Consider the following 16,527-nt stretch of genomic DNA (forward strand, 5'->3'; position numbering starts at 1 on the left):
CCTCGAAATCCATACCATATGTTCTATGACAAAATGAAAGTTACAAAGGGAAATTCAAATACTGGGATGTTATTAGCTTATTATAATTGATAGATATTGCTCAATAAAAAGTAGGTTACTACAGAACCACTTTAACTGCTGGAGACAGAAGAATGACAAAATACTGTTTATAAAAACCTTTTTTCTTCTGCTCTTTCGTGGTATCTTACATTTTCTATTTCTTATTGATAAAAGTTTTAATAATTACATCCAATCATCTCTATATCAATAATTAAGATGTAATGCATGGCAAATCTTCCTCCGAATAAAGAGGGTGAGATTCCATTTTCCATTTAAATAAAGCCCTTTTAGAAAAAGCTTTAAAGTTTAAAGATTATCCAGAAATCTTCAAACTGTGCAAGCTTTAAGAGCAAATGAAAGCTTTAAATTATGCATAGGGACAGGACCTTAAAAAAAAATCACAAGAAAATGTTCACATTTTGAATACTGAAATATTTTCATTTAAGTAAATCAGAAAAAAATAAATGATTCAGTGAAGGCCTTTTTTCCTTGTGTGAGGAGAATTCTGTTACTTTAAATTCTCTTTGGGGAAAAAAAATCAGAGTTTTACTTCAAAAGTGCTTTGCATTTCAAAATACTGATTTTAAAAATTAAAAAATACTAATTTTAACAAATGTGAAGTCTAAAGTATAAGGGACTTAACAATAACTAACAACAGCATTTCAGAAAAAGCATTCATTGAAGCAATTACGTAAAGTAGACAACTACTATGCTAATTTCCCATACCTTTATGTCAATTATAAATTTAGACACTTGAATGTACATGTGTTTTCGTTGAAAATAAGTAAGAAAAACAAGAAGCAGTAAATTCATAGTATGGAACTATTAAGAAGTCATTGGGTAGGTTTTAATTCTGAAAAGTCATTTCAATAATGTCATATGTCTAAGATGTTGGCATTAGTTCCAAAAATGGCCGAACCTGGGTCTCTAGTGTGAAACAAAATGAATGCAATTTTGAAAGATGTTCATTTATCTGTGAATTCTAGTTTCTTATATGAAAGTTCACCAGTTTATACAAAATACATAACTAATCTCAACAAAAGTACAAGTAGAATTAATTAAGAAATTGGCTAGTAGTTCTTGGCTATAAACATGTGGTAATATTCAACTATATACTGGTGACAACTATATAAAATAGTTTTGAGGTTAATATTTATCACATTATTTATTGAAAGATAATATAATGGTGCTACTATAGAACCTAGAAGAGGACAAGATCCTTGCAATCTTTTCCCCTACAGGAATTAACAAAATGACATCAAATTAATAAAGGATTTTCAAGTACATTTGTAAGAGCTAAACATTAAATTTTGTTTTAGTTGGTTTACATAGAAGGATTATGAGAGGATTAAGTGGAAAAGGCCAAAGAAAGAAGCAATATATATTGCTTGGACACACAAAACAATCATCACTCATCATTATTTATCACCATCATCACTAACATCTACTTGATAAAATGTGCTAGGGACAGTCATAAGTGTTTAACATTTATTTCACAGTAGTCTATGCGACATAAACTATCATTACCTCTGCCTTAGAAGTAAGGAAACTAAAGTACAGAGAGGCAGGGCAGTTGGCTCAAGGTGAAGCCAGGTTTCAAGACCAGGCAATCTCACTCCCGACCACACTCTCAACCACCAGGCTCCTAATTTACAGATTTATTGATAGTTAGGAAAGTTGTACACTTTCACTTTTCTTATTAGAACATATTTGGCAACTGTAGATATTGAGTCAAAACAGTCACTGTTTAACATCTATTCTAAAAAGACTAAGACCTCTCTAGCACACATACACTCTGTGTAATGTGAGAGTTCAAGATTTGCAGATACTAATATATATGCAATAGATAAACAACAAGTTCATACTGTATAGCACAGGGTACTATATTCAATATCTTGTAGTAACTTACGGTGAAAAAGAATATGAAAATGAATATAGCTATGTTCATGTATGACTGTAGCATTATGCTGTACACCAGAAATTGACACAACCCTGTAAACTGACCATACTTCAAATCTATCTATCTATCTATCTATCTATCTATCTACACACAAAAAAGAGTAACTGGATTCGATATTCTATAAATTTATTTTAATCACCCATTTTTTCTGACAACTCTAAGCAGAAGTTTATTATATTTGTCTCCACACTTCTTTCAACACTGCATTACTGATTATGAATTAAAGTGTTTGACAAGAGCTCTACATCGTTTCATAAATGATCAGGTCATAGAGAAAGTCTAGTAACCTAAGTAAGATAAATGTTTGGAAAAGACATTATAGTCATTGGGATAATAGGAAATCATGGAGATAATCTAGTTATAACTTAGGAAATAAAATTTGTATGTAATTATTGCACATACCAGGAACTTTAAGTGGCAATTGTAAGCTAAAGCAAGTATCTAATAGTTATAGGAAGAGGATTTCATCATTATTTATATATAATTAAATGTTATATAATTTATGTTTAATCTAATTTTTTTCAGATGGATAAAAATATAAATGCTTAAAGAAGGATCTTAGCTATGTATACAGAGTTCAATTCTAGCAACTTCAAAGTTATGAGCAATAAAATAGAAATAAAGCACATTTTTAAATGCCCCAGAGAATGAAGATATTTTGTTTTATGCAATATTTCTGTTTCTAACCTAAATAAACCATTTGTTGTAATTGCTTTTAATAATCAAGACTGACTTCTTCATCCTTCTCATCTCCCTCTTGCAGTACTAATGAGAAAAATGGCCAAAAGTCAGGCACCAAAAGAAAGTAAGAGAAGAAACAAGTTGCTTGAATGAATTTCAAATTAATCATCTTCTGAATAACGAACAGACCACAGAAATACATCTCATCACCTGGTCGCCTCTGAGAAATGGTCAAACAGCAGGAGGACATGTAATTCAAATGGCTCTTTTTTCTGGCACTGAACAAATGTGGTCTTCCATTTCATCAAAATTTTCATTCTTCTTTCATTTTTTTTAAACCAATTAATTAATTCTGGAGCTGACTCTAACAGCTCCCTCTCTTTAGCTCAGCTTGCCAAAATAACATTTGCTTCACTGTTTCAAAAGTCAGTTAACCATCCGGAGCCAAAGCAACCTCATAGTCAAGTCAATGGAATAAGGCATAATTGGAGATAGTCCAAGTGCCTAAAGAGCAGAAGAACTCTGAGGCAAAGAGGCTTCCCCAAGGATGACCCCCAAGCCCTTTCCTCTCTTTTCAACCCATCTCTTGGCTCTGATCTAGTTCTGATATGTTCCAGTAGCTCTCATTTTCCTTCCTTTAATTTTCTGCCAATTATTGCTATTTAAAAGCATTTTAGACTAGTTTGATATGTTTTAACCATTACTAAGCATGTTTCCCATCATTCCTTATAATGCCCAGGACTCAAAAATAAGAAGTCCTAGGAGATAGGACTAATTAGGTAGAAAGCTGATGAACGATCTATCCAGCCTATTAGTGCAAGAACAAAACAGTTACTATTTACCTATGAGAGACATTCTGTTTTGAAACAGGCAGAAGAGCTTCTGCAGATGTTTTAAGCTGATTAAACTTCATTAAAGCTTGGTACTCTCCCACCTCTTTCTATTTCTTTCCTTCATTTAGACACTTCCTATGGCTAAGCACATGTTAAATGTTACCAAAATCCTCAAATCTATTTCAAATGTGACTGACGAAACTTACTTAAAAGTGGCTGGTTTTTACAATGATACCTTGAGTAAGTCACATAAAAATTCTACTTGGTTATCTCCTCTTTAAAATGAATCACAAGAAATAGTTTTATAATTAACTCTTTTTATTAATATTCAATATGCTAGGTTTTTCTTTCCCTCTCTTGGAAATACTTTCCCAATGAAGTGCTGACGATTGTTCTTTAGAATGGATTTTTCTAAGTAGTTCCAGTTTTAAAGTAATCCCCCTAAACTTCTCATATGTCACATTACCAATTTCAAGTTTAAATGTGGGATAATGGAACAAGCTTTCATAAGATGTACCTCATTTAGATTTACCTGGATTTAAACCCTGCCTCTACTGTGTATTTACCTGTATGTCATACAGGGCAAATTGGTGAAGATGTGTAATTCCATTTTCTCATGTGCAAAATGAGAAAATTAATACCTACTCTATAGAGCTGTGAGGATGATACCTGGCAAATGGTAGGCACTTCCTTTCTTTTCTCTTGAAGTTCTTTCCCATACTAACTGAATCTGGTTCTTAGCATTTTAAGTTCATGACTATTCCAAAGAGCAGACTCGGATCTACTTCCCTGGAATTAAAAAAATAAAAGACCTGTCCAGGGTTATCCCTTCATTAAGAAAAACACCACCACCAAGACTTCATCCAGTCCGTTAATTAGCACTGTGTTGACTCACTTCACATGGTTATTTTTTCCCATGATTTCAGTGGCAATTAGAGGGAAAAAATCAGGCTCTTTTCTCAGAACAATACCATTCTTAGAACCACAAACTTATAGAGCTAGAGGAAACTATAGAGAGGAACTAGTCCACTAGAGAGGAACTAGTCCACTCCTTCCTGCCCCCAAAATTCTGCAGATGAAATATCAAGGCCAAGGAGGTTAAATTTACTCCATCACCTCCAGATCACACTCACAGCTATATTTTATGTAAGTGATTTGCATCCAGGTTTTCTGACTTCTATCTAGTCTAATATAATACATTAGTTCATAATTTCCCATTCTACAAATCATGCTTAGAGAGCTTTCTTTCCTTCAGAACTAATGAAAGGGTAGATATAGAAAGGAAAATCTTTAATAGGTGGAAAGATGTTTTAAATAAAACTGTACTTTGTAAAGTTAACAAAAAAAGAATACTAAGAATGTAAAATCATCATTATTACTTCAAGTAACTTTATAAATGTTAGAAATAAGATTTTAAAACTAATCAAAGTTAGATATAACACATAGGTTACAATGACAACATACTTTGGCTATGTCTTAGATGCTGGTTTCCATCTTCCCAGGAAAACATGGATAAAAGCCACAAAAGCACGAGGAGCTATGGTTACCCAAAAGTAAGTTGCTACATATCAGGAGAAAAGTCACTCTATAGGACACATGGCTTTAAACTAAAAAAAATCACTGGTAATCAATGAAGGCTTTCCCCTCGGATACAGTTATATAGATATACATATACAACTGAAGAAGAAAACCCACGTAAGAATTTACCTGCTTAGAGAGCTTTAAGAATATATTATCTGAATTAAATTGTTAACACTAGTTTCCAAGATTGCTATTTCCTAAAATATCATTAATAGTATCCTTAGAAAATTCATCTATAAGGAGAAAGTAGAAACACCGTAGAACCAAACTAACATGTAACAGTTGTGTAGTAGGTAAGGTATTTTCTAGCCATTTTCTTGGTTTTTTTGTTTCTCCCTCATTAATATTAATATTATATGCTTTCTTTTTAGAGGCTTATTAAAGAAAAAGTTCTCCCTTGGGTTAAATTTAGAACCAATGCAATTTTTAATCAGGTGAACAAAATACAGAAAATGATTATCTTTATTATTACATAATAAAAAATACATCTCATAGATGTTAGCCTTGTTTTGGCAATAGCCATCTGCTTACTCACCCTTAAAAGAAAGAATGGATGAGAGTTATAAAGAATATTGAGTTTGTTTAGCTTACACAACCTAAGGGAAGAGAGACCTAGTAAAATTGCAACAAATAAAAGCATAATAAACAAAACAACAATTTGCATGGGTAAGGTAACACTATGGTTCTTAATTTAAACTTCCTTTAAACCTAAGGAACTTTGGTAGGGGGTGAAAAATATAATTAAAGCGAATTTATTTATCAAAGTAAATAGGATAATTCAGAAATCACCATTTAAACTTCTCTTTCATTTATCTCTACAAAATTTCTTATAATGACTAACTCCCATTACCTTAATTCCTCTAGAAAAATATACCAAAACATTCAAACTTTATTAAAATTCATAGATTCCCATATTTGGGGGCTGTTCTGCCCAAATCATTAGCTGTTGATGGATGGAGGCTTTGATAAACATGGTATCTCTTACCAGCCCTTCACTTGGTTTGATGTTTGCCAGCTGAATCACTTCAAGGTGGGCAGACTGTGAAACCAGAGGATCTGAGGACAGGGATATGATGTGGTCACAGACTCCAGAAAGAGTTTTACACTGAAAACAACAAAAATTATGGTAAACACATGTTGTAAGTAGCATAAACATCACTTTTTATTATAACATTTTTTTACAAGGAAAAATAAAAGAAACAGTAGAAGACAGTAGTTGGCATTTTATTCTATACAATCTGTATTAAAAAGGTATTCAGGTTAAACAACACACCTATATTCTAAATTATGGATATAAGAACTATGCAGCAAAATATTCAAGGAAGTTATGGTTATGTTTTGTTTCCATTATTTGATTCATCTGACCTAAAATAAAATGATTGTTTCTAAACAATCTTAATAATCTGAGAACTTATTGATAACAACTACTGGATGGAAGTGAATTCAATAATTTAGAAAATGTTGATGGTTTTTACTTCATAATTAGAAAAGTCAAAAAGAAAATTCCAACCAAAGTCCAGGGAAGATGAATCTCCCAAATCTGCTTGGTGGACTCCTTCTACTTATTTGTCTACTTTTTCCTGCTCAAGGTTACCTTTATATAAAGTTTGCCCCCTCCTCCAGGCAAAGTCTGGCACTTCCTCAATCCTGCTTTCTTAGTATTCTAGGAACAGTCTAAAATTGCATGATAACTCCATTCTAAAACCCTCTAAGGCATATACTATGTCCTACTCATCTGACTTGTCTTCCTGCCCTATCCATAACAGACAAATCCTAACACATATAAGGTACTCAATAAATATAAGCTGAATAAACTGAAGAGCAAATGACCTGTAACAATTAGTAGATTGGCTTGACTGTGGACAGAAAGCTAGTGCTTATAGTTAGGACAAATCTATTCATGCTGATAGAGAGTAATAGATTTTAAATGTACGTTATATCCAGAATGGTATGGTTAAGTCTTGGACATGGTAAAATCATGAATAAATAAGAACACAGGTGAATGAAGCTTGGAATATAGTGTTCTAAAATGTTCTGGCCCTTGGATGCTTCATAGACTTAATATATTTACTGAAGCCTGATTGTTCACCATTTGAGACTGTTTTATTATATTTTTATTTATTTATTGCCTTTACTGTAAGAGGACCCACAATTTTGCAGCACTCAGGGTGTGACCTTCTATCCATCTCCAACATGTTACATTCGTTCTGTGACCACTGCATCACTCTACTGTAAGGGAGATAGTTCCCTCCGCCTGCTCAGGATAATGACTTTATTTGCTACATTTCATAAATTGTCTACAGCCTCAGTCTGTGCTGGGTTCAGCTTCCTTACTCCACAGAAACTGACAGGCTAAATTTCTCTCCCTCATTGCAGTCCTGCTTTTTGCATCTGCTTCTCAAGGCTGCACTTTTATTGTGGCTATCAGCATCTACGGACTGATAGTGGCCAGCATGGAAAGAACATGGGCTTGGTACGAAGAGATTTAGGCAATCCCCACACTGCCAGTTACCTCCTGTGTGACTGTGAACAAGTCATTTTATATCCTTGGGGTTCAGTTTACTTATGTAGAAAATGGGGTAATAAAATCACTTCATATCGCTTACATGACAGATCAGGATAACGTATAAAAAAAGAGCCTAATATGGATCCTGTCCAAAGAAGACACTAAATAAATGCTTATTCTCTCCCTGTTGCTTTCTCGACCCTTATAGGGTTCACCTCCCATTCATGGGATGAATTATCTCATTATTCTTAGTTCCATGGCCTTGTTGACCATCTTACAATGACCAGTAATCACACTGCTTGGTCATGATGGACAGTTCACAGCTGTACTCTCTCTGATGTTCAAGTTTCAATGTTCTCAAGAGATATAATGAAGGCATTTACCCTGAAGAGCTGCTAAGCAAAGTGCCAACAGGAAGACCACCTCTTAAAAATAGAGAACCCCACAGGGCCGGCTTCATGGACGTGTGACCTGTGTAATCGCACAAGGGCGTGCATTTAGTATTATATTCTGCTGTTGACATTTTGGAATTCTCAACTGTTTTTGAACAAGGGGCTCGATGTTTTCATTTTGCATTGGGTCTCACATACTATGGAGCCCATCCTGGGACCCCACTTTCTCTCTCTGTGTTATTTTAAATTCTTCTTGAAAATATTCATCAGCAGCCATGGGGAAAAGGATACAATGGAAGCACTTAACATATAAAAACTGGCTGCAGTTCAAACTGCTGCTGCTTGACAGGAAGAAAAACAACTTGGAGTAGATTTAAATCTTTTTCAGATTCCTTTCCTTCCATATGTGGTTACATTTTCATTCTTATTTTCTCTTTGTCTCAAGGGGAAAGATAACATTGTTAATTCTGAAGGGTTTCTATATAGGATACTTTAATTGCATTATAATCTGAAAGTTAGGAACTCAGTATGCTAAAAGGAACACTTTGTGGTTTCTACAAATTGAAGCATATTTCAAGAGTCCAATGTATAAATCAATAGGAAGGTAATGGATAAAAATGGGCCAACATGTGTGCAAGACAACACTCGTGCCCTCATGTAACACACTGGTAATGAGCAATAGTAGCTCTCCTATTCAAGCACTGGCAGCACTTAGAAGTGGAGAAAGAGGAAAGGCAGAAATACTAGACTGTAAAAGTTTTAACAAAAAAGAAAACACCAATTAAATCCACCGTATTAAGTTGAAAATCATTTTTTCGGATTCCTCTTCTTAAGTAATTTTGTTTGCCAAATGCCTCCTATGTGCTAGATCTGCTGGGAATATGAGATGAGCAAAACATTGACTTTACCAGCAAAGCTATCAGGATTTAATAGATTAAAAATCTTGGAAAAAATAATAGAAAGACTGCTGCCTGTTTTATATAATATATTTAACATGTTCTTGTAAAAAGTGAATTTGTTCATTCAGTGAAATCGTGGTATTATGCTGTTATCATTTTAAAACACTGTATTATTTATTGCTACCTAGTAGTGTATCCCAGAAAAAGATTAACTATATTGTAGCATAGCAAGAAAAATACATTCTTTATTATTATAAGTTAACAACAATATTATAGAGTACGTACTCATGTGTCTGGCACTACGCTAAATACTTCATTATTTCATGTATCCTTCTAACAACTTCCTGAAGTAGTTATTACTACAGCCAATTTACCAGATGAGAAAACAAGGCTAAATAAATAGATCAAGGTCATTGCCTTGGCAAAGGAAACACTTGAATTCTTCATCATTATGCTTACCATCTCTTATTGCGATCCTTAAATCTCTACTTGTTTTTGATCAGTTTCACTTTGTATTGTTTAAAAATCTATGTCAGTATTAAATGGATATTGTATAACATGTTTAAACTACACAGTATAATGAAATATAAGGTGAGCCTGCAAGTGTTCCTGCAATTTAGAATGCAGTTCAGATAAGGACTAGTAGATCTGAGACTGAAAGACATAGCTCTCTGGGAAAACTTAAAGCAATTTTAGCAGCAAAAGGACAACTCTGTTCTACGTAGAAGATGACTGGTAACCACTTGTATAAAAGGGATTCTTCTGATTTTTTTTGGTAATATTTATACCAAAGGATTTTAAATTCTATTTATCTTAAGTTTTAAAAACAGAAGGAGAGTTTTAAATTTTAAATTAAAGCCTAGTAAGTAATATGCCTTTAATAAAGCTAAAGGGAACATAAAATGGTAATGAGTATTATAACTGACCCTCTGGATTCTGTTATAAACTACCCAAGATGGCAACAAAGGATTAGTGACTGAATAGCAGTTAACAGACAGGGCTAGCTATGACTTAAGAAACTTTTAAAAACAGAAGAGTGTCACAGGCTGGATTTAATGATTTTGTTATTTTTTTTCTTTCCATTTGTTTATATTAATTTCAAGTATGAATTAATATAATTAATAGAGCATATTCTCAGGAAGAAATGGGAGGTATTCATACTATGTTCTATATTCATATTATATTTTATATAGATTTGCATATATTGTGTATGGCTGGTTCACCCAAATCTGAAAGTTCCTAAGGGAGAAAAAGATCCGAATATAGCGCACTTAGTATAAAATAAATAATGGCTTTAACAGTTGTAAAAACAACATTTTAGTCACTGTGGAGATTTGAAAAACAGCAACTCAACATCAATATACTAACCAATAACAGATAGCATTATTTCATTATCTCTGAACAGCATTCCTTCATTATTACTGAATTTACCAGACACTTTCCAGATCAATATGTGAAGCTTCAGCTACTGTATTTTAAAAAAGAAAGGAAATGCAGAAAGTGTTCTAAGTACAAACAATAGTGAAAAGGTAAGGAGTAAGAAAGAAATCCTTTATCAGCCTTGGAGCACACTTAGCCAGACAGACATGACTGAGCTACTTAAAAGTATTTTTATTTATACTTTTCTAAGTAAGGGAAGTACTGGTCAGTTATTCTTCTAGTATATTGGAGGAAATGAAGATTAAATTTAGATTAAAAATCAGAAATTCATCTGATATAGGAAAGAACTTCAGGCTCATAAGCTTAACAAAAGGTTTTACAAAAGGAAATTCCTACTTCTGGGTATATACATTATATAAAAGGAACAAGAGTATAAAACTAAGATAAACTGAGCAAACAATAAACAGATGAATATGCATTTTAAGATGGAAGAATGTCATCAAAGTTACAATTTAAGTACAGCTTAAACAATCCAGGTTTCTTATCAATAACATGGAAAATAAAAACAAAAAGTTTAATTTTGGTAAATAGTGTATACACACTAAAGTAGTTATTGAGGTAAATGGATACTTCAATTAAAATAGTCTAGAGGACAGAGCATGTATTTATGTCATTGGCTTATATGTTAGTATAATTCAGTATTAAAAATCATGCAACTCTGTGTCAATTTAGGATACATTTGCATTGTATCTGGTGAACAAGACAGGCTTTGTTTTTTTACAAAATATTACACATTTATTTAAATATTAAACAGTGAGAACTCTAAATGATGTAAGCCTCATTCAGAAATACAGTATCCTCAGTACTTGAGTACTGTTGAGCTAGCAATTTTGCACTTCTAGCTATGATAGTTTCCTAACAAGACAGGAGTGAACAATCATTGGTAACTTTGAAAGAGTTCACAAACAGAATTTAAATTGATATTTAAAAGTATTATTCTACATACATAGTTCCTAATGCAGGAAGAATTTCTTGCTCATATGAATAAAGAGAACTGAATGAGAAACAATTTTTAAACTTAAAAACTAATATGATAGAGTAAAATTTCAATTTTAAACCAATGTAAAAATTATATCTGTATACAACAAAGATTAAGAGTTTCAAATAGCTTCAGAAAGCAACTGTAGGTGCAAATAAATAATAAAGGTCATATCAACTTTGTTCCAACAAGGCCTAGAAAACCGTGATCCATTTAGGTTTCGAACTCTGATGGTGGGGGAAAAGCTCAATAAAACAATTAGCAAAGTGGAAAGAAACCACCACCACTGCTTCATTAAATCAACAATCACTGAGTATCTGCTACATGATTCAAATGGCAACTGCTACATTCAAGGATTTCACAACCTGGGATAGTGTTTCCAGTGAAATATTTGGCTTTGTCCTTAACATGACTGATGTTAAGCATGCTGCTGTTGTGTTTCTGATAACGGAAAAGAAGCAAGAACATTTTAAAAACAACAATCATCTAAGAATTATGAGGTTAGTACTGAACAGTGACAGAACATCAGTCCCACTGTGCACCTACTTTGATGAGCAAGAAGTGGACTCGTGACACTTCCAGCTTACTTACGATGACCTTCCTGAGACATCGTAATATGAATGAAAGTTGAGACAAGAGCCTCCACCACTCCTCTGATTTCCAATAGGGAAATAGAGCCAGGAGTCCCCAGACAGATGAGAGCACTCATTAGAAGGCACCCTACTTTCTAGGCTCACGATTGATAAGGATCTGGATATATTAGTGGCTCAACTAAGATATAGGTTATTAGGAAGATAATTTACTTCAGATTCAAATAGCAAGAGTGAAGCAGTTTGTTACAACTGGATGAGCTTCTGGAAAATCCAGGCATTGTATATTCAGTTTATGGGCAAATAGGGAACAAACAGCAGAAACCTGGAAGCAATGTCTTTAATTATAGTAGAAAAATTCAAAGTTGTCATATGTGATTTTATGGAGAAAAGAGCTAATCACATGGTACCAGTTATTAATTTACTGGGTCTCAGCTTCAAATTCGTCCTTCAGTGCTTGCTCTATGATAATAGGTAGGACTTTATGAATATTTCTGCTTTATAATAAGCACAATAAGCACAATGTTAAATTTTTGTCACTAAAAGGTGCTGAAGGGATACTGCAGGAACAAAACGATAATTAAAAACCAGATTAAAAGCATTATAAACACAGAATAAATCATGGATTTATCCTCGGTGTGGGGGAGGGTGTCTACCTACAAGCTGTCCTTCCTTGGGTACTCTCCCCGAGTCTGAGGACAAGCTTTAGAGTCTCTTTACATCTATATAAGTACTCTTCTATCATAGGTTAACAATTATTTAGAGTAAGCTTCCTTTAAGTTACTGTGTGATTTCCATCTCCAGAATGATTCAATTACCTCGAAGAAATCTTTACATTTAGGGTGACAAAAACCATAGTTTAAAAAAATCCAGTCTCTTTGATCACATTAAGTGTGGTCTTAGATTAAGACAGTCCTTCAGTTTATCTCTTTATGTGGCCATCGTGTTTTCTACTGATTTTGAGTTAGTCATCAAAGAATTATGGCATTTAGACCTTTAAAATCAGACACTCCAATCCCCTGACTTAATCAGAGAGGCTAATTTAGTTTGTTCACAGCTGAAGTGAACAAGTGCCAGAACGGGATGAGGACACAAAACCTCTTTAACTCTCAAATTGGTGCTCTTTCTGCATTACTCTTCCTCACTTGATTCCACAACAAAAACAAATACTCTTTGAGAACAAGGATTGTACACTCAGAGTCAGCCTGATTATGAAAGTATTTTACAATGCATACTGTGTTCAGCAAATACGATGTTAGTAAGAACATCCATAAATATATCAACTTATACACTGTCTATCCAAATTATAGTAAGGCACACTAAAAACAGATTATTTTAATTTTTTATGTGCGGTCACATTCCCTTTAGTATATATACATCTTTTTCCATCACAGAAAAGACAAACATCTAACTCCATCATGTTCTGATTGGATTTCTTCATTCCTGAATAGGACATCGGTTGTCTGGAATTTAATTTATAGTTAAAATAATTTATAAGGCAATAAACCATCAAACTGCCAAAACCTGAAGATAATCTAATACAATACTCAAGAAATCAGTGCCCATTTCAGTAACAGTATTAGTGTAATTCTTTGGGCTGGCCAGAAAGATTGTGAAGGGGGGCCAAGATAGCATTAACTTCAAAATAAAAAAAAAAGCATCTGAATGCTTTTCATCTACAAAACCCAGTATTAGAATTCATGTTTTAATGCAGTTAACCATAATTTGTATGTTCAAATGCTACAGTTACAACCAAAATGTCAACCATACAAAAGCATTCAGTTTGCAATGGACCAAGACCACAGCTTAGAGAAGAGTCTACTAACTGGCAAAGCTGCCTTTTCACAGCATCAAGGACCTTCTGAAGACCAAAAGAAAATTATTTTTATAAAATCATTAGAGTGCACTGTTTTTAAGACATCTCTAAAAGTAAAATATTAATATGATCACTTTTATTTTATTATGGGGCATGGTGTTGCCCTAGTACTTACATCTTCAAGGTTTTGGGAGATTAGGGGAGGAAAACTATGGCTACATAAACGACAGGATGCAGACGGTGGCGCAAAGCCTAAGATGAGCTTATTTTCTCCTCCAAGCTCTTCTCTTAACCCAACTGTTGGTTCTATACAGTTTTAGCCATTTCTAGTCTATAGCAGAGAAGGCACAATAATCACAGCCGAAATGGATCTTAGGAGTAGAGGTCAACATTTAAAGAAAGGGAAAAATTATATACAAAAAGATCATGAAATAAAACAGATAGTTAACTGGCCAAAATAAGCCTAATTCACAATCAAACCTAAAAAAGTAACAAACAAACAAAAAATAAATAAAGAGAGGAGAGAGAAGAGGAGACAGCATTCACGAAAATGCCCTGTAAACTGTAAAGTACTATACAATTAAAAGATAATACTAACAGTAAAATAATAAAATAGGCATTCAGTCTATTTATTCCTCTTATTATGTTTATAAAAACAATGGGGTTAAAATGCTAGTACAATTAAATGCCATATACAAGACCACACTGTTGGTTAACGTCAAAGGTGTATTTGAGCTCAGTACAATCTAACATAAACAGTGTGACTCTAATGCTCATGCCTAGCCTGGCATTTCCATGAGTTTATCAAAGCTGAAAAGTGTTCCTGGCTCACCAACTAGAGCAGCAGGGCTGTGACAAGCAGAGTAAGTCTGCTAAAGCACAAGGTCTGAAATGGCTTCTCAGGAATGCTTCTCTCCCCAGAGTCAAAGCCTGTAATGAAAGGTAGGAATGGGCAGGAAGTAGGGTACAGAACTGAAGAGAACTCCAGATTCCCTGTAACTGTTTTACTGTATAAAACAGTGATCTGGGCAGAGCAAAAACCGATGGCTCCAACATGCCAGGGAATGTGTGTAATCAAGGACAAAGCCTAACCGAGAGGGAGTATCAGATCGAGAGGTGAAATACATTACTCTTTATCATCAGTTGACAGCCATTCAGAAAAACAGTACCCTAATATCTGCACTTCTCTTTGTCCTTTACGGTTGCACTCTGCCATCTGTTCCATTATATTTAATGGCAAATTCCAAGGAAACTCAAGCTGTCCAGTCTCCTTTGATTCATTCTCACATTTCACATTAATAGACATCTCTGTCTACTACTGCAAACAAACAACCAACCCTCCTTTCTGCCCAGCTTTTTGGTCTTCAGAGTCTACTACTTTCCCATTTTAAGCATAAACAACTCTCTCCAATTGTAAAGATAAGAAGGGTGAACAGGAAATCTAGCCTAAGGATAGTCCAAGTCACTTATGACTATTTCACTACGTGTAGCATAAAATTATCCATTAAAGGCCATCAGGATTATAAAGATACTAAATGTATACTTTTATAATTTTTCATTATAAAAATAATGCAAACTAACTGAAGGAAATGGAGAGGACATCTGAAACAAACGAAAAATCAGCTGTTATCTTACAACAGTAGATATTAATATAGAATATTTTCTTTCCCAATTTTCAATGATGATTTATTCTGTTTATAATGCTTTACCCTGGTTTTTACTTAACATTATCATTTAGAATCTTTCCATTAATTTTGGCACAAAATATTTTAGGTATATTCATACATTTATGTATGAATAGTTTATTTAAAAATCATATATTCACAAATAAAATTTCAAATAGTAACTATGAACAGTAAATATTTCATCCTGTGAATGCACCATACTTTACCAAAGCATTACCCTATTATTTCCTATTTTTCATTATTACATATAGTGCTGCTATAAATATTTTCCATAGAAAATGTTACTGTGTTTTAGAATTTATTTTTAGACTAGATTTCCAAAATAGTATTGGAATATGAATTCTGGGGCCAGACTACTTGAGTTAAAATCCTGTCCTAAACCCTTTTCAACTATGTCACTTTGGGAAAGTCATCCAAACTATCTGTGTTTCAGTTTCCTCATCTGTAAAATGGAGATGACAGTAATAGCACGCACCTTTATGAGGAACAAATGAGTTAGTTTGCATAGAGCATTTAAAATAGTGCCTGAGGTATACTGTAAATACTACATGTTAGTATTAATGTTTTTGAGCCCTAAAATTGACTAAAACTTAAAAAGGTTTTATGAATGTACATGCCAAGCAGTGAAGTATGTCCATTCCAATTTCATCAGATTCTCACCAGCATTTGGATATTATTTGGATATTTTTAGTGTGTGTAACAGTGTGTGTATTTGTGCTTATGAATTGATAAGATGAAAATTTATATTTTGTTTTCTGAGGATGACTGCCACTGGAAAGTCATGGTAGTCTTTATGATTTAACTTAGAAATGCAGAGCTTGTTTCTTTAAAAAATATATAAATCCAATGACATTTGCATTATCTTTTTGAGCTATCATTAAAAACCCTCATTTTAAAAATATTAGTGAGAACTCACATACTTTCTTATTCCTCACCATCTGTTATAGACTCAATGTTTGTGAACCTCCCAAATTCCTATGTTAAAACCCCAAGGTGATGGTATCTGGAAGTGGAGCATGTGAAAAGTGATTAAGTTATGAGTTTGGAACCCTCTTGAATGGGATCAGAGTCCTTGTAAAAGAGACCCCAGAGAGCTTCCTCGCCC

The 16,527-nt window shown here is 33.6% G+C and overlaps 1 protein-coding gene across 5 annotated transcripts in view; it reads right to left on the reverse strand.

Annotated features, from left to right (window-relative positions):
* CNKSR2 (connector enhancer of kinase suppressor of Ras 2) overlaps positions 1-16,527 on the reverse strand; it is a 242,303-nt gene that overhangs the window by 131,674 nt on the left and 94,102 nt on the right. For all 5 annotated transcript variants that reach the window (XM_031445722.2, XM_031445723.2, XM_031445725.2 and 2 more), the window contains exon 6: positions 6,101-6,220. In XM_031445722.2, coding sequence (XP_031301582.1) covers positions 6,101-6,220 — 120 coding nt within the window. The remainder of the gene's footprint in view (positions 1-6,100; positions 6,221-16,527) is intronic.

This window comes from Camelus dromedarius, chromosome X, assembly GCF_036321535.1.
Source record: "Camelus dromedarius isolate mCamDro1 chromosome X, mCamDro1.pat, whole genome shotgun sequence".
Taxonomy (NCBI): Eukaryota; Metazoa; Chordata; class Mammalia; order Artiodactyla; family Camelidae; genus Camelus; species Camelus dromedarius.